The following is a 17647-nucleotide window of genomic DNA, read 5'->3' as shown; positions in this document are numbered from 1 at the left end:
TTCTCGTTCACGAACTGAACGGATCTGTGAGTGAACGAGTCAGTGATTTGCATTTCCAGTTTATCGCGAGAACGTATCAGTGAGGGAACGAATCCTGACTTTCCCGTTTGCGAATGAGTCAATGGGTGAACTGCCTTCCTTCCCTTGCATCAATGGATCAGTCAGTGAACGAATTGCGTGTACCTAATGAAGTGTCCGTCTGATTCCCTCGTTAAGTGCACCTGCGTGAAAAGTTTTAGCTCCTGCAGAACATGAAAATGACCAAAAACTTTTCACGCAGGTCGAAGGAATCTTGGAAAACATGTTGGAATGCGGCCCCGAGGACTAGAGCTTGACACCTGTGACCTTTGACCATGATATTTCCCTAATAAAGTGGCCTGTTATTAGGTACACCTGAAAGTGGTGGTGTACCTAATGAAGTGTCCGAGTGACGTCACAGATCCAACAGCCAATCGGAAAGTGGGGGTGAGGGCGGGTGTGGCACTTCTCACTTTCAGTTAAGCTTTGACCATGATTTTTCCCTAATGAAGTGGCCTGTTATTAGGTACACCTCATGGACACTTCAATAGGCACACTACACGAGGTAAAAAAAACAATAACTATAGATCGGTTTAATAATGGCCAAGGGTAGGATTACATTTATTTACACGTAAAAACGAGTACGTAATAAAAGTGACATTTTCTTTAAACTGTCGTGAGGCAACATGGACAAAAGCGTCAAACTAACACTTGTTAAGCCTTTTCAAATCACACAAAAACAGAACTTGATACTTTAAAGAGCCAGAAAATAGCAATAAAATTATTAGGGGACTGACCTAACATCAAATTGAGAAACCAGCAGAGGTACAAATATAAATACTTTTGTAAACATCTCACAAGAATAGCTAATAAATTCATATTGTGTGGAAAAAAATAGGCGGAACTATGACTTCAGCATGATTTACCTACAGCAGTGCTTCTCAAATAGTGGGGCGCGCCCCCCTTGGGGGGCGCGGTGCTATTCCTGGGGGGGCGTATGTGACCCTGGGGAACAGGCTTTTTTTTTTGGCAGTACTAGAATAAAGTGTAATTGCGCGTTTACTACAGCAGGGGGCAGTGGCGCTCTCATTGTTACTTCTGTCACGTTTGCGACAGTGCAACATTTTACGACTTACAAGACAAGTTAGGATAGTCACGGTGGGGAGGGGGGGCGCGAATAGTTTTCTTCTTGCTAGGGGGGGGCGTAACAGAAAATAATTGAGAAGCACTGGGTTAAATAAAGGTTAACCTAAAAAAAAAAAAAAAAAAAAAAAAAAAGTGAACCCTGAACTTTGAACCCGCGGTGACCCCGCGGTGACCCCGCGGTGACCCCGTGGTGACCCCGTGGTGACCCCTGGGTGACCTTTGAACCCTGAACTTTCAACTCTAGTTAAAAATCGAAAATGTGCACATGACCCCGTGAACTTTGAACCGACCTTTGACCCCTGGGTGAACTTTGAACCGTAAACTTTGACCTTTGACCCCTAGCTAATTACTTTTATTTTTTTTTATTTTTTAAACCGGCATAGCAGAACGATCCATGGTCTTCAGATGCCGCGCTGTCGCCATCTCCTGGTCAGTTAGTGAAATGCTTTTGCTGATGTTTTTTTTTCTCTCAATTAAAACAAATCAATCAGCCAGTTGGTTTTCTTTATTTAATATCTATTATCAGACAAAACCAAATTGTGAATCAGTCACCTAGGCTATAGCAGAACAAACAATCCATGGTCTTCAGATGCCGCGCTGTCGCCATCTCCTGGTCAGTTAGTGAAATGCTTTTGCTGATGTTTTTTTTTCTCTCAATTAAAACAAATCAATCAGCCAGTTGGTTTTCTTTATTTAATATCTATTATCAGACAAAACCAAATTGTGAATCAGTCACCTAGGCTATAGCAGAACAAACAATCCATGGTCTTCAGATGCCACGCTGTCGCCATCTCCTGGTCAGCTAGTGAAATGCTTTTGCTGTTTTTTTTCCCTCTCAATTAAAACAAATCAATCAGCCAGTTGGCTTTCTTTATTTAATATCTGATATCAGACAAAACCAAATTGTGAATCAGTCACCTAGGCCAGTGCTTCTCAAATAGTGGGGCGCGCCCCCCTTGGGTGACAAGTTAGGATAGTCACGGTGGGGAGGGGGGGCGCGAATAGTTTTCTTCTTGCTAGGGGGGGGCGTAACAGAAAATAATTGAGAAGCACTGACCTAGAGTAATGTCAATAAAAACATTTTGGTTACAGCGTACAATGACAGCATTGTCTTTGCTCATGTCCCCTTTTTTTGTTTATAAAATCAAACATATATAAATCTGTACAAATAATACCCTTAGTGTGACATCCACTCTGTGACAACTTACATGCTCACAAATACTGAAAAGGGAATGCAGTACATGGATTTTTGTCGATATTTAAGTAATTAAAGAAATTGAGAGATTGCTACGTGCTTCATGTGATTAAAAAATTAAGGTTGCTAATTAAAAGAAGACATTTTTTTAAACCAGCCTTAAAGATGGTATAAGGCTGCTTGTTTTTTCATAATCTACACAGTCTATTCTTTCAAGCCATTTTGTAGCTGCCTCATTTGTGTTCCATCATAAAGTTGCCAAGGAAGCTGTATCGGACTTAGCAGTACAAAAATATGTTTTCTTTTCTCCTGTCATCCCTTTCCTTAAAAATACAAAAAAAAAAGATTTGTAAAAATAAACATAGGTGCACTTAAGTTTTGAAAGTATCCAGCACTTTTTCTTTAGCTGTCAGTGCAAATTTAAAAGTCTGATTCGGCGTCCATAAGCTCCGCCTCCATCAAGTTCGTCCGCGAGTGAATGGGGCCGTAGCCGACCCGCCGTCCAGCGGGTACCCTCGCCACGTGCGCCATTCTCTCTGACAGCCCCTCCTGGATGCAAGAGGAGGTGCTGGGCAGGCAGCGCGGGCCTAAGCCGAGGTCCTCCGGGCGGTCCGAGAACCCACCGCGGGCGTAGCTGCTCCGAGCGCTCTGATAGGGCGGTAAGCGGCAAAAGCGCTCATCACCGGGCAAAGACGGAAAATCCGGATAGGATCCTGGCAGGACGTCGTCCTCCAGCATCTGCTGTCGCCTCTGCTGCTCCTTCAGGTTGGCCACCAGGCTGGGGTGGGAGGGCAGCTTCGGGAGGCGGGGCACCGAACTGCGACCAAACTCCCGCTGGGGATACACTTGGTGGTCCGCCGTCGCTGGTTCTTCTGCGGCTGCATTCACCTCCTTCCTTCTTTTCTTTTTCTTCTTCTTCCGCTTTATCATCTCTGGGGAGATTTCGGCCTCCACCATCCACAACCTGTTCCTCTCCTCTGGGGGCGGAACTACGGAAGAAACCCAAAATATGTCAGTAAAGAAAATCGAGTACAAATACTTAAAATCCCTGCAAAGTGACTTCAGAGATTGGTTTCTGAATACAAGATAGACGTTTGAAAGTAATTGCAGGATCTAAAGTGTTAGTTAGCGATCTAGCCACTAGCTAGCTAAAACAACATCCGGAAAATGTCTCAATGTTTATTTTACTTTTGCATATAAATTTCTGAATTTGTAATTTTTTTATTAGTTGACTCGGTACTTTTACTTTTACAAGAATATTTTACCATACAATTGAAGTATCCATACAAAAGCAGATAAAGATCAATCAAACGGGAGCTCAAATTCTCACCCGGCGTTCCTGTGGGAGTGACTGAGATGTCCTGAGGCAAAATGGCGCCTCGCCGGGCCACCATCTTGGTCACGTGCTGCGCCCAAGCCGACGACATGTCGTTAGACGGCTCATTGATCTCGAAGTTGATTCCGGCTAGAAAAATAACAAAGCGTGAGAAATACGTTATCTATCGTTAGGTGATACTTTACACCAAGATTAGATAACTGTAAATTTTCTCAGTAGGATCATTAGCTGATTACCGACAGGTCCGTCATGTGACAAGGTATGCATGCTAAACGAGAGCTCCTTCTCGGGGTCCTTGTGCAGCTCCTTCCGCATGGCGAAGGCCTTTGCGATCATCTTGCTCTTCTTGAGCCTCTTAGGTTCGTTGTCACCACGCCCGATGATCCTGAGGGCGGAAACAATGGTGATCACATACTAAAATAGAAACGTGAGATTTTTACGTCAAGTGCTTACTTGCACCAGGTGCGCTTCCAGATGAGAATGGTGGCCTTGGTCCACACCCACGTGCTCATGGCGATGCCGGTGCCAAACATGGAGAACAGGTTGATTTTTTCCACCATCAAACTGGGTCGGTTTTTAATGGTGCACTCCGGGATTGGTTTGTTGGTCTGAGAGGCGATGGTGACGTTAGCCTCGCACCTGTCGGAAGAATCAAAGCACCTATTGTCATTTATGAAATAGAGGAACAAAGTATTTTTTGAGGTGATAAAAAAAAAAAACCATACAACACATATTCCCTGAAGCTCCTCTCCCATTCGGCTTGGTTGAAGAAGTCGTAGAAGTGGCAACCAAAGGTGATGAAAACAAACCCGAAAGCTAAGAAGCCAAATATGCCTGCCGAGAATAAAAACACAAAATGTTGTTTATATTACCACACAATAATTAAAAACTCATTAGGAACTTGAAAGAAAAAAAAAAACATACCAAGTCTCAGCATTGTCTCATTGATTTTGCTAGCTGCTTTTTCGCTCAGTAGTCCTGGGTGGTTACTTTTGATGGAAAACAAGGTCATGACACCTACAAGGACATAAAGATGCTCAGTGGACTAGATGACTGAGGCGGGACTCGACGGGACTGACCTCGAATGAGAAAATAGCCGCCGACCACAAGCACCACGCCGATGGGCGCCAGCACGAAGCCGGCGCGGTATCTGTAGTTCTTGTAGCCGACAAAGCAGATCCCGCTCACTGAATCGCCATCCACCTAAGGGGAAGAAAAAAATAAGAAATAAACACATTGTGAATCAGAAGATAAAAACTAACTGTATTTAATTATGACCTCTAAAGTTAAATACAACTGAACTGAAATGGACAAATAACAGAAATCCTACTAAGAATGTTCTCGACGTACCTCAGCGATGGCCAAGATTGCGACCGTGAGGACGAATGGGATGGACCACGTGACCATGTGGAAGTAAGACGTGCGCCCGGTGAGTGGCTGCTGGGTGGTGCCGAGCGCCTTGAAGGACGTGTGCCAGGCGTACGTCAGCATCACGAACCAAATCACTCCCGACATGAGCGAGTAGTACACGATGATGAAGATGGTCACACAGGATAAAGTCTCGGAGGAACTGCAGTGAGGGACACAAATATTTAATTCCGGTAAGTTCTCATCAGGCGATCCGAGATGAACTTACGAAGGCTCCCCGAGTCTCATGGTGTTGTCGCTCTTGCACACGATCTCATCACGGGCGCCGTCCAGGAATTGCGCCAGCCAACCGATGCTGCCCACGAAGAAGCAGGCGTTGATGTAGAAGAGGATGACGGCCGGGTAGCGGTTTGAGTTCTTCCAGTCGGCTAGAAACGTGGCCTGACGGCAAACACTTGTAAGAACCATCTTGGACAATAACAAATTTGGGAATGACTTACCAGGGTGAAGAAGGTGCAGAGGAGGGTGATGGTGCCAAAGTAGGCGATGTAGGCGTGCATATCATCATGCTCCTCCTCTGTGAACAACGGGTTGTCACATTGGATACCGCATCCTTCCACGTCTTTGTACCAACTCGACTGGATGTCCGTCTTCACCAGCGGGGCCTCGCACTGACCCGACGTGTTAAACTTCAGCTTCTGCACCTCGTTCTGCCACACAAACACAATCCGTGGTCCCGATGGGAAAACCAAGTCTGTCATCTGGTGGCTTACCGAGCATCCCACTGGGAATTTTTCGCATTTGAGGAAGTTGGGCCAGCCGCGCTCCTGGTCCACGATGCTGCAAGGGCGACGGGTGGCCAGACACAAACTCTGACTTGGCAGTTCCACTCGGTCATTCTCACACTTGGGCATGTAGACGGCGCACAACAGTGGCTGGATGACGGACCAGCAGCGTGGAGCGTTCCGCAGACCTGGCCGATGACATCACAACATCTCATACTTGAAAACATTCAGTGATTCTTCCGCGACCACTAGAGGGAGCCATCATACCACAAGTGATCACACACTGAGAATCACATGTACGTAAACATGTTTCAACATTAACAATAATTTGGCATTGCTGGAATATTTTAACACGCCAAGGCCCCACATCCAATCATATTGATGTTATCCCTTATTCTGACACTAACCACTAGAGGGCGTACGTGCATCACAATTGCAATGTAGTGGGATTTCTGCCGTATCTCTTTATAAATCACATCAAAATATATTTATTGACGACGAATGGCTTGTAGTTGCAACTCACCAGACCACATGGTCAGCTTCTCAAATGCTTCCTCCTGGGAGCTGGAGTCTTCTGCCAGTACCAGGGACGTGTGCGTGTACGGCAGAGGTGAGCCCAGGCATGTATTGTACTTGAGTGCCTCGCACGTCGTCGTTGCCTTGCATTTGTCCTCAAATATGGTCCCGTTAGGGGACAGCTGCACGGCGACGGTGCAGCAAAGCATCCCGTACAAGCCAACAAAGGCGCTCCAAACTTGGGAGGACATCTTGGGAGCAAGAGGGGGTGGGGGGGGGGGGGGGCACGGAAAAGGAGGAATCGTGCAAAAATGACGATAAAGTGGAATCGGGTTGCTTTAATAGTGCGATTGTCTTCGAGGCTCAAAAGGCATGTTTCTTCTAGTTCCGCTTATTTGCTGAAAGGTGCAAAAAGATGAGCGCAAGGACGATCCAACAAAGTTTTTCCTCCACGAAACTCTCCGTGCTTTTTTCCCTTTGGGTCTTCTTTAAATTCCATCGTTAGGAGTTCGGGAAAAATCCTCAAACCAGTTCAAAATGATCAAAGTCGACAATGTGACCACATAAAAAGTTGGTGATTGCGTTTATTTAGTGGGAAAAATGTTGAGAAAGTTGCGGATTCGCCCTCCCCCCACATCCCCAAAATCTGAAAAAGTGTAACTGGAGCTATAAGTGGCAATGCGCATGCGCCATCCACTACGTCTCCACCACCGTAACCCCCCCCCCCCCCAATTCTCCTCTTCCTCATCTCTCTCTTTTTTTTAAGATGCAGTAAAAAAACGAGCATTACAAATAATAATCTCTTTTGCCTTCCCTAGAGATAAAAGATAAAAACAAATAAAAAAAAGTACACAATGCATTTATACAAACATACTTTCAGGTCGCTAAATATGATGACCAAAATATTTAACAATTACTGTTGTGTTCACCCTAAACTGCAAAATGTTCAATTGTATGCCAATCTGTTCTTTTCTCTGGATATTTTATTCTATGCAAGACGACAAACAGTATATTTTATTTCATATTGTGTCATATATATATATATATATATATATATATATATATATATATATATATATATATATATATATATATATATATATATATATATATATATATATATATATATATAGTGGTTCATATTATTATGGTAAGCCACTTTAACACTATGCAGTCTGAACATTAACATTACAAAAATTAATAAGATATTCAATTGAACTGTATTACACGTAAAAGTTGAATGAAAATGGTGTTTAAATGAACAAAAAGTGAATTACAACTGAACGGTTCTTTTTCAACACTTCTGGATAAGAACAATGAGACACTTGAATAGAACAACGTCCACTGTGGTTGTGTTATTGTGTCATTCATTTGAACAGGAATGGCTGCACACCATTTTGTTTCCATACTCATGAGTGTGTGTGTGTGTGTCTGGGCCTCCTTACAACCTCCACCTCCTGCTTGAGTCAGACGCAGAAGAAAAAAAAAAAACAGGACCACACACAAAGTGAAAACCGGGCCAACTCTATCTTGCGCGCACGCACACACACAATCCTTGACAGTGGCAATTGAGTATTTTGCAAAACATGCAATCGTCATATTTGGATAACGTTGCAAATGTTTTAATTGGGTCTCTGGAGTCTTTGAGGGCGTTTTGTGTTGTTTTTCTCTCTTTTGCGTCACTTCAGCTCTCAAACCCAACATTTACATGTTTCAAATGAGCCAGCATGACGTCGGTACTCTGAAACAAGTTTATTCAGTCAAGAACGTTCCAGGGTTTTTTAGTGACTTTCCGTCACTGCAGAAGGCATTTTTGTTGTCATGGAGCACAGTAAACACTGAATTCTTGCAGTTTTGTAACACATGGCTAACTTTTAAACACAGTCAAACTTTAAAAAAGTTTTAAAACACTCATGTAACATGAAAAGATTATTTCTATTAAGTCTACAAAAGTAACTTGAGGTCCCTTTTGGAGCATCATGGATGCCAACATAACACACAATGTGCACATGCTTGCAACTCTAAACTTGCTAAATACCAACATAAAATACATTCACAAAATCATGCACACATATGCAGAAAAATGTGGTTGCTCTATAAGTTTGCATCATGAGGCTAATGAAAGTAGAGAAAATAATTTGCGATGGTGCGAACAGCAGTGGAAATCTGTGTAAGTGGGGCAAGATCCAGCAGATGGCGCTGTGGTTTGTCGTTGGGTAAATTATTGTTTTAGCTTCCAAAATAAGTTTTTTTTTTTTTTTTTACAGTGTACATTTACAGTGACAAGTTAGAGGTCAAAAGGTCAAGATTGGTCATCTCCACGGATCGGCGCTGTGTTTGAGGTTGTAGTTCTGCAGTTCAATCTGGTCTTTAATTTGGCTGATGAGCATCTGAGACAGCAGGATGCCCACCAGCTGCAAGAGGCGGCTGTTAGCTCACTCTTTGCGTGCGCATGTGTGTGTGTGTGTAGTCCCACCTGAGGGATGGCCAGCCCGAGTGCGATGCCTCCCAACAGGAAGAGGTTACTATGGATCCAGTCCACCACTTTATCGATACATCCGTTGGTGTAGATGATGTTGCCGGCTATAAGGTATTCCACTATCTGAATGCCTTGCCCGCACATTGTGTTTATCACCTGTACACACACACACACACATTAGTTGGTGAACATTCTAAAAAATGGAGGAAGGATAGATGAAACCTTGTCTTTGGTGGTGATGCAACAGGAGAAAGGGACCGAGCAGCGTTCCCGACTTGGGTTCATGTCAGTGCAGTTGAAGTACATGTTGTTGGACCAATCGGTGTAGGTTACAGCTCCACAGCAGCCAAACTAAAAATTTTTTTTTTTAAATAACTTGAAAAAACATATTTTATGATGAGGTGTGAGGTTGTCACCGACTTCTTTCTGGCCAAAGTCGATGAGGTTCTGCAGGTCGATGTCGTCTCTGTAGTGCACGATGGCGTTGTTGACAATTTGGGTCACTTTGTTACGGGCCTAGTGAAAAAACAAAACTTTATTAGTTGGTTTGAAAGAAAATGTAAATATAACAAAAGAAATGCAGAAATTGGTAGAAAAAAAAGTGTATGTGGCATGACCACTAGAGGGCAGTATAATACAGATATGTGCAGTACATAATCCTTCCTTAGTAAACCCAAATAATACATCATTAAAACAAAATAAATATTTCTTTTTACCTTATCGGAGAAGACAAATCCCAGCACCCCAGCAGCCAACTGCAGCAGAAAGATGACCGTCAGACTGATGCAAAACTGCGAAAGAAAAAAAATAAGTGAGCCACTCTATTTCACAAAATGACCATCCACAAATTGGCAACCTACAAACTCCAACAGGCAAATATTCTCCCGCAGCGAGCCCACGCAACCGCAGAAAGTGATGATAAACATGAGGACGCCGATCACCAGCAGCATCACGGCCGGGTCCACAGCCAAACACGCCAACGCCGTCTCTAAGGGACGAGTCGATAATGAGTTGAATTGATTTGACCGGTTTGGTTGATGAATTTAATTACCTGCATGCTTGGCGACACGGGCGTACACCCCGATAGCTATCATGATCATGGCGATGAGCTATAAGAAAAAAGATGAGGGGAATCACAATGGCGCATTTTACAACTTCACTGAGCAAACAAACGTGAGGAGGAGCACATGTTCATACTTGTCCTGGGAGTGTTGCCATTGTCGAAAACACTCAAGAAGAACAACAGATTTTGATTTACTGCTGCAGCCGATGCTCATCTCGCCCCTTATTTATTTGAATTCAGTATGGATGTCCACTTTGAATGAAGTGGATCCAGTTACTGTACTAATGCATTGTGACTCACTGGTGCTCTTTGTGTGAAGAAACTGAACACTGTTTTGCTACTTCTGAGACTGAGAGGCAAACATTTGCACAGGGGAGGTGGCGATGTGGCACAAAAATATTTTTGAAAATTTAGAAAAAATTGTTTCTATCATGTAGTTGACAAGAGAATCGATTCTTTGGTGTTTGAATGAGGGAATTTTTCATTAGTGTTTGTATGAGGGTATTTTGTGTCACCCTGTAATTTGTATTTTTCTTATATCACAATTTTTTTAATTCTATTCTTTGGTGTTGCTGTACATATCTATATTTTTAAATATATATTTAAATGCTTCATTTTAGTTTCGACTAGTTTGTATTAGTTATAGTATGATTGGTTTTTACAACAATTCCCAAATAAGATGTCAACTTTCTTTCTTCTATATTGCTGCAAAAAAAAAGAGAAAAATCTAAAATAAACCCGAAAGCTCATGTATGATATTAACTGACAAAAACAAAAGAAATGTTTACAATAATTCCAGTTTGTTTTATAAACAAAATACAGATTTTTTCAAAAGCAATTTTGATATGTACTTTATATAGCTATAGCTATTTCTAAATGTCAATTTCCGTGTAGTGCCGGGGGCAAATGTCACAACATCTGCACATTCCACCAGGATTCGTTTCAAGTTTTTACGCATTCTCATCTTGCCCATGCACGACATGCGGCGGCACACTAATACAGGGCGTTAAATAAATTTTAATCCTGTGACTGTGTTCCTTTTGTGTGCACCTTCCCGTTTAATCTGTTATCCAAATCTTAAAGTGAACAAACATGAATTTGGACTTTGGTGTTTCACGTAAACCACGTGTATTTACTTTTAGCTGCTGCGCATTTGTGAAAGTGTGTTGAGTTGGACTATTCTGTCAAAGTTTGACTCACTAAATCCGTAAACAATGTACAATCTGCAGCAGACTCACCCAGAAAATGAAATTAAAAAAGAAGAGCAGATATTTGACCACGGGGTTGACAAAGGAGAAGTCTTCATCATAACGTCCAGGTGAGTTTCTTCCACGGCTCCCGCACATGTTGCCAGGCAAACATGAGCTTTTTTGGGGTGCCAATGCTTCTATGAAGGTTTGTGCAGCGTTTTTTTTTTGCTTCCTGGTGGGACACACACTCTTTCTCTGTCACACACACATCTGCTGGGGAAATCTCAACCTCTGACACCGAGGGGGCGGGTCTCCAGAGTCTTGTGTATCCCGCCTCTCACCGGGATCATCTTCTAATTTTTATATTTTATAGTATTTTATCGTATTATTTTCCTATTTTAACTCTGCTCTGTTTATGTGACACGTGACAAAGAGTCAAATGTTACTTTGCTTTATTGGTGATCATGAATAAAATACTTAAATAAAACACACGCGTGTCTTCGTGTGTGCTTGAGTCAGAAAAAATCAAAGTCAAGATCAACGTCTGCTTCATTGTCAATCCCTTCATATGTCAAGACACACAAAGAAACCGAAATTCCGTTTCCTCTATCCCACGGTGACGAGACGCAGCACACGATAGACACACAAGTAAACGACACAAAATAAAAACAAGAAGGCACGAACAATAAATAATAAATAAATAATGAGTAATGAATAAATAATAAACAAATAACACAATAAATAAGAGGAGCAAAACTGAGCCAGTGTGCATACAGCAGACAGTAAGCATAGCGCAAAGTACAGGACGCTACGCAGAAAGGGGGAGAGAGTTCAGGATCCTAACAGCCTGGAGTATGAAGCTGTTGGTGAGTCTGGTGGTGCGGGACATTAAAATTAAATTTAAAAACACACAATTCAAGATCTGTCAGGTTCGTGATTAGTAACTTGCAACATACAAACACTGAGAAAAGGTCAAGAGACGAAACGTAAACGCCGACTCCAGGTGGACTTCACGCTTTGAGAAATGTCGCCGTCTCGTGGTCAGTATGAGAAATGCAGCGAGTGATAACTTCCGGGAATCCAAAACAAATATTTAATCATTCAACTTCCGAACTGCTTTTCCTTAAATTACGAGCCGATTTTTGATGTGTGTCTCGTGCCATATTCTGTTTTTGTTTTAGAAATAAAAAGTGAAAATCGAACAATTATTTCTCTTTAACTGACTCTTTCCAGACAACAAATAAGTAAATCAGGCGAAATATTAATTTTGGCATTTCTATATTAGAATTAGAATCAAATACAATATATAATATAAAGATGAAAAAGACGATTGTAGGAAATGCAATTTATTTGCAATTTTTTAATAACATCATTCCTCAGATAAAAATGCAATGTTACAGGAATATACATCAGATATTAATTTAAAACTTGCTTTCAAGGGACCATACAGTCTAAATATACTTTTTCCTTTTTATATTTTTTATTTACTGGTAGCGTGCGTTATAAGCAAGACAGACTCTGTCACCAATGACAGACTGACGACTTACAGATACAAACTGTACACGACTTATTTACAAATCCACTTTTTTTTCTTGTTTTTTTTTTCAGTGTCACTTTTTTTTGGAAAATAGGAGTAGAAAAGTGATTGAATTAATATTCTGATTTAATTTGTATATTATTTCCCTTTTCTAGAGTCTAAAATGAAATAAAAGAAACAACTTAGAAAAAGAAGAAAGAGTGTTAGACCATGCAGCCGTAACCAAGGCGACCAAGTGATGGGGCCAATAAAAAGCCCTCACGCAACCGAAGGGGTGTGGCTTGTCATCCCTACACTGCCACCCGCTAAACACTCATTTTGACAGTAAAATATAGTGATGTCATCCAAACACTACAATTGGTCTTTGAACGCCTCTCGGCATAATTCCCAGCTGTGAAGAAGACAAAAACAACCAACCCTGCGAGAGAGTTTTTCGACTCATTTCTGTCAGCAAAATAAAAGGCTCATTAAAGCTGCACACACAAGCACACACCCGTATACAGACATGCTCGCGTGAATCTTTGTGAGCTAAAAAGTTGACTCGCATGTGTCTTGAATCAAATTTCCCACGCCAGGTATTTCGTTTTCATTAACAGCAAATAAATAAGACGAATAAAGCAGTTGCTTCAACTTCGTAACCACTGTTACTATTCACCTGGGTTGACTTTTGAATATCAATCCTTTTGCTTTGGTCACTTCAGTTTTTGCACATGCACTTTCAAGACTCGCTGTGAGAAAGGAAACTTATCAGGGTATAACAACTCAAAGCCTGCGAACTATCAATTGCACTGTCCATCTCCGTCATCTCTTGTCATCCACGCATAAAGTATTTCTCCATTTGATATCTAAAATAGAATAAAGTCGCTATGTAAACTAGCATTCTAGAATATACTTTCCCATAAAATATCTGTACACCTGCTCTTCATTCTGGGTTGAAATTGATTGGAGGCCATGCAAAAAAAAAAAAAAAAGGCTTTTTGGGCTTTTCTCTTTGAAATGAAACGAATATATTTCAGTGAGAAAAATTTCCGTAATATATCTCAAGTGGGATGGTCCGATAAATTCATGCTGACACTACAGTCAGTAGGCCATAAATACATTCTTGACCTCTACTTCCATAACATTCTCTTGATTATATATTTGTAGAAAAATATACAATCGTCCGCCTATGGTGAGGCAATATGAATTTTAAACTCCTCTATATCATTGGTATACCTTGAGATACAAACTTCATTTGCTATCAAGCCACTCTTATCTCAAGGCACCACTGAAGACTGAAATTGATTGGTTACATTTGTCTTGTCATCTTCTAAACCTTAAAACATCTTTTTTCCCCCGCCTATGAGCTTTCTTAATCTCAAAGATGCCTCTGGGAAATATCAAAATTAATAAATGAGTCACTTTTCTTTATGAATAATCTCGAAGGATCACTTTTTAATATATGCCGGGGTCAGAGGGGGCTTTAAATGAGCTCGACATTGAATTGGGGGCAGCCTTTCTTCGGAGAATAAAACAAAAAAACCCTGCTGTCCTCTTCAAGATATGCAAAAATTATCCTTTCCTTTAATTTCATTTACTGCATGTACAAGCAGTCGGCTTGAACGATTAATCGAATTAAAATCGGCATTGCAATGACAATGACGTTAATTTACATTTGTATAACAAATCTAATACGGTTTACTGTAATCCGGATTAATTAACTGCTTGTAAAATAAAACATGGGATTGAAAAAAATAATCGCTTAATCGTTATAGGATTTTTCAAAATCGTTCATCACCTGCTCTGATGTTGTCATGGCGACACCTGTCAATCACTCGCATCGACCAGAGAAATTAATCAACCGTTCATCAGGCTCCCAGACTGCAAGAACAACAACAACAAAAGAGCAAAAAACTAATTTCAGGTCAATAAACACGTCAAGAATACTACACTGCATCTCACCTGATTTCAAGTATGTTAGGTTTCTCTGGCATGGGAGGGGGTTACAAAACATGCCAGGGGGGTGGGGGGGGGGGGGACGCGTACAGACAAAGTTATTGCATATCTTGCTGTTACCAGACAGGGTTACTCAGGGTCACATCTGAGGAATTCTCAATGGGGCCTTTAGTCAAATCGCTCAAGATAACAAATCTTTTAAATATCCAATCGTGCATTCAAACAAAACTGCAAATAAGCGCAAGTAAGCAACGGAATCCAAAATAGCCGACGGCTTTCCAGCCACGTGACATCACATTCACATTAAGTTTGCATAATTCTCACAAGAGTGGTGGTGAATACTGCATCCATTCTCTGCCAAGAGCTGCTATGAGAGGGACACATGGCAGTGTTGTCTCGGGAGAAATGTGGCAAATACGATCTTTGTCTCCAGGTTTGAGTGGTTTTCTCCTCCAGAGGCAACAGGGAGTCACAGCACACGCACATGGATAAGGGCCACAGTGCATCATTGCCCTCATATCAAATTTATAAAACAAGCTGTCCCAAAAGTCACTCTACACTTTTTTCCCCATGCAAATTTGGAAATGAAAATTTTACAAAAAATAATTTTGGGGTTTGTTTTGTAGATTATTCACTTGACCCTACTTTTGGGGTTAAATAATCAAATTAAAAAATATATATATATATATTTTAATTATTATTATTATCATTATTATTATATTTTTCTTTTTACTTTACGACCCACACTTGGATTATCTTTTAGTCTTAAAACTGCCTGGTTAAAAGTAACCCAAATTGGATGAAATAGAAAATGAAAAATACACTCTAAATTAGAAATAACCACATTTTGGTCAAACATCGGACTGAACCATTTTTTGGATACAGTATTTCAGCCAACCTTTTGATTTGACCAAAATTTGGGTTGTTTTAACAATAAAATAAAACCCAGCTCAAAGTTGTGTTAAATTGAACCAAATAGCATGTTGGTCTAATTTCTGACCAAAAATTGACTTATTTTTCCATCAAGAAAGTATTTACAAAAAAACAATTAAATAAAGGAACACCCATAGCGTGACATTTGGGACAGTTGTCCTCTACTACGTCAGAGGACTAGCTACAACTTTTGTTGAAACTATAATTAGCAATTGAAAATATTTCCCCACATTTCCAAATCTGTCAGTGCCTTCTTGCTACAAACTCGGACTTGTGATGGACAAAATCCGCACGGCCCACATAAAAACCACCTTCAAATAAAACAAAGGGAAACATGTTTTTCCTCGAAGATGGATTTTAAAATTCTTGCAGCATCTTTAAACTCAGCCCTAAGAGTTCATTTGAAAAGAAAAACAATGATAACAGTGTGTTACGGCCCTTTCACTGCATTCATGACTTTTTTTTTTTCAGCACATAAATATAAAAAAAAAAAAAAAATCTATCTCAGAACAGAAAACCCCCAAAACCCGTGACGATTAAAATGTGAAAAGTCCGAACCTTGAAACACTTTGGAAGCATGCCTGTCTGTGGTAACCCTGTCTCACACACACACATACACACACGCGCACACACACACCCTTGTAATGCTACCTTAAATTACTGTTTAGGCTTAAAAATCTTTTTCATTGAAGCGTACATATGTAGCCACTCAAAGAACGCGCACACACTCACATCTTTTTTTTTCTTTTGGGAAAAAAATAAATAAATAAATAGATACAATCTGTAAAAGGTGCATACTGATTGAGAGAAAGAACACTTGTCTTTACACGCACGTACACACGCGATCGTACGAACGCAGACACGCACCCTCCAAAATAAAAAGGCCTACGCCCTGCTTCGTTACTTAAAACCGCTTAAAATTCTCCTAAAAGTACATTTAGAAAGACCAGCACCCCGATTGTGCAAACAAATCAAGGATAAATTAGACAGCATGAGGAGGAAAACAAAATGGCGGGCAACGCAGAGTTGAGGCCGGAGTCCTGTCCAACTCCCCGCCGAAAGAAAATGGCAGGTTGGCGAAAGGTGGGAAGGATGGTGAGGTATGAGGTGAAACAAAAATAAAAAAAGCTGCTCACGTCTCTGCTCGTCACGTTTTCTGTTTGGGAGCAGGAAGTGACAAAAAAAGAAGCCAGTCTGTCGGCCATTTTGGTGACTGTTGGTCCATCCCCCGGTGTGAGGGGGGGGGCGGGGGGCGTTCCTTTGGAAGAGGAGGACGCTTTTGAAATGATGATTATTATTTTTGACAATACAGCGCTTCATCCCGAGTGAACCGAGGAGGAGGAGGAGGTCCGTTGACGGATTTTTGCCTTCCCCTGGCCGTCTTTGCTCGTCACTTTGAGGACGTGAGAAAACTGTGAGGCACTTTAGAGACACGCACTCTCACACGCATGTGCGTACAAAGAGGGGGGAAAAACACGCGCACGCAAGCGCACACTCTGATAATATAGAGTATAGTGTGATATACTTTACTACAAACATTCAGACGTACAAAGCATTTGTGACGCGTCTTGGCCGACATTGTTCGGAGCCGCTTCCTCTGGCGCAATAGAGGCGTGTGTGTGTGAAGGGGGCGGGGACTAACATAGCCACCAATCGTGAGACGTCCGGTGGAGCCCCTACAAACTTGTCACACACTCCATGTCCTCATCCTCCAGCAGCACGCTGGTCCTCGACATCACCGAGGAGCTTCGGTGGGGTCCTTCCTCCCTCCCCCCGACGTCCTCCTCCTCCTCTTCCTGTTCCCGCTCTTCCGCCAGGAGCTCTTGTCGCTCTTCTACAGAGGACGGCCCGTGGACGGAGCCTCGGTTCCCGCCCGCCTCTTCGCCGTCCTCCCCTCCGTGGTCCCTGTCCCTGAGGAAGGGCAGGAGGTTGCCGTTGGGGCTGTGCTGGGAGGCGGCAGGCGCGGCGTCCGAGGCAGTGGCGGCGACGGAGGTGTTGGCGTTGAGGATGTTGCTGGCCGCGTGCTCCATCTCCTCGATGGTCATGTCGCAGGCGTCGGCCAGCTCGGCCTTTGTGGCCTCGATGAAGGAAGGGTCCTGCGCGAACTGGCCCAAGCCTTCTGATATTAGCACCTGAAAAGGTCAAG

General features: G+C 42.0%; 3 protein-coding genes across 5 annotated transcripts in view; all 3 read right to left on the bottom strand.

The window, feature by feature from the left end:
* Positions 1-2017: 2017 nt before the first annotated feature.
* Positions 2018-7031, bottom strand: smo (smoothened, frizzled class receptor). The gene is made up of 12 exons (XM_061268144.1): positions 6372-7031; positions 5837-6036; positions 5564-5773; positions 5332-5504; positions 5046-5265; positions 4775-4898; positions 4620-4712; positions 4421-4529; positions 4149-4334; positions 3932-4080; positions 3690-3824; positions 2018-3348 (listed from the first exon to the last, which is right to left on the bottom strand). The coding sequence occupies exons 1-12, from the start codon at positions 6613-6615 to the stop codon at positions 2780-2782; spliced, it is 2412 nt and encodes an 803-aa protein (XP_061124128.1). The 5' UTR covers positions 6616-7031; the 3' UTR covers positions 2018-2779.
* Positions 7032-8101: 1070 nt separating this feature from the next.
* On the bottom strand, positions 8102-11379 carry tspan33a (tetraspanin 33a). The gene is made up of 8 exons (XM_061268149.1): positions 11145-11379; positions 9895-9952; positions 9704-9831; positions 9560-9634; positions 9264-9359; positions 9066-9194; positions 8841-8999; positions 8102-8778 (listed from the first exon to the last, which is right to left on the bottom strand). Exons 1-8 carry the CDS (start codon positions 11250-11252, stop codon positions 8677-8679), a joined length of 855 nt encoding a protein of 284 aa, XP_061124133.1. The 5' UTR covers positions 11253-11379; the 3' UTR covers positions 8102-8676.
* A 1047-nt stretch (positions 11380-12426) lies between these two features.
* cacna1c (calcium channel, voltage-dependent, L type, alpha 1C subunit) overlaps positions 12427-17647 on the bottom strand; it is an 81831-nt gene continuing 76610 nt past the window's right edge. For all 3 annotated transcript variants that reach the window (XM_061269090.1, XM_061269087.1, XM_061269088.1), the window contains one exon: positions 12427-17633. In XM_061269090.1, the coding sequence (XP_061125074.1) occupies positions 17178-17633 (456 nt within the window). In that variant the 3' untranslated portion in view covers positions 12427-17177. The remainder of the gene's footprint in view (positions 17634-17647) is intronic.

This window comes from Syngnathus typhle, linkage group LG21 (assembly GCF_033458585.1).
Source record: "Syngnathus typhle isolate RoL2023-S1 ecotype Sweden linkage group LG21, RoL_Styp_1.0, whole genome shotgun sequence".
Classification (NCBI taxonomy): domain Eukaryota; kingdom Metazoa; phylum Chordata; class Actinopteri; order Syngnathiformes; family Syngnathidae; genus Syngnathus; species Syngnathus typhle.
The sequence above is the reverse complement of the archived record's forward strand: the minus strand, read 5'-3'. Positions and strand labels throughout refer to the sequence as shown.

What these genes read in the sequence shown, in the direction of transcription:
- smo (XM_061268144.1), bottom strand. Translation starts at nt 6,615, where the DNA reads ATGTCCTCCCAAGTTTGGAGCGCCTTTGTTGGCTTGTACGGGATGCTT. An exon ending in TGGAAGCGCACCTGGTGCAA is followed by an intron (nt 4,081 to 4,148) that starts GTAAGCACTTGA and finishes TTCCGCCCTCAG; the next exon opens with GATCATCGGGCGTGGTGACA. An exon ending in CACTCCCACAGGAACGCCGG is followed by an intron (nt 3,349 to 3,689) that starts GTGAGAATTTGA and finishes TTTCTTCCGTAG; the next exon opens with TTCCGCCCCCAGAGGAGAGG.
- tspan33a (XM_061268149.1), bottom strand. Translation starts at nt 11,252, where the DNA reads ATGTGCGGGAGCCGTGGAAGAAACTCACCTGGACGTTATGATGAAGAC. An exon ending in CCGTGTCGCCAAGCATGCAG is followed by an intron (nt 9,832 to 9,894) that starts GTAATTAAATTC and finishes CTCGTCCCTTAG; the next exon opens with AGACGGCGTTGGCGTGTTTG. An exon ending in TCGACTTTGGCCAGAAAGAA is followed by an intron (nt 9,195 to 9,263) that starts GTCGGTGACAAC and finishes AAAAATTTTTAG; the next exon opens with TTTGGCTGCTGTGGAGCTGT.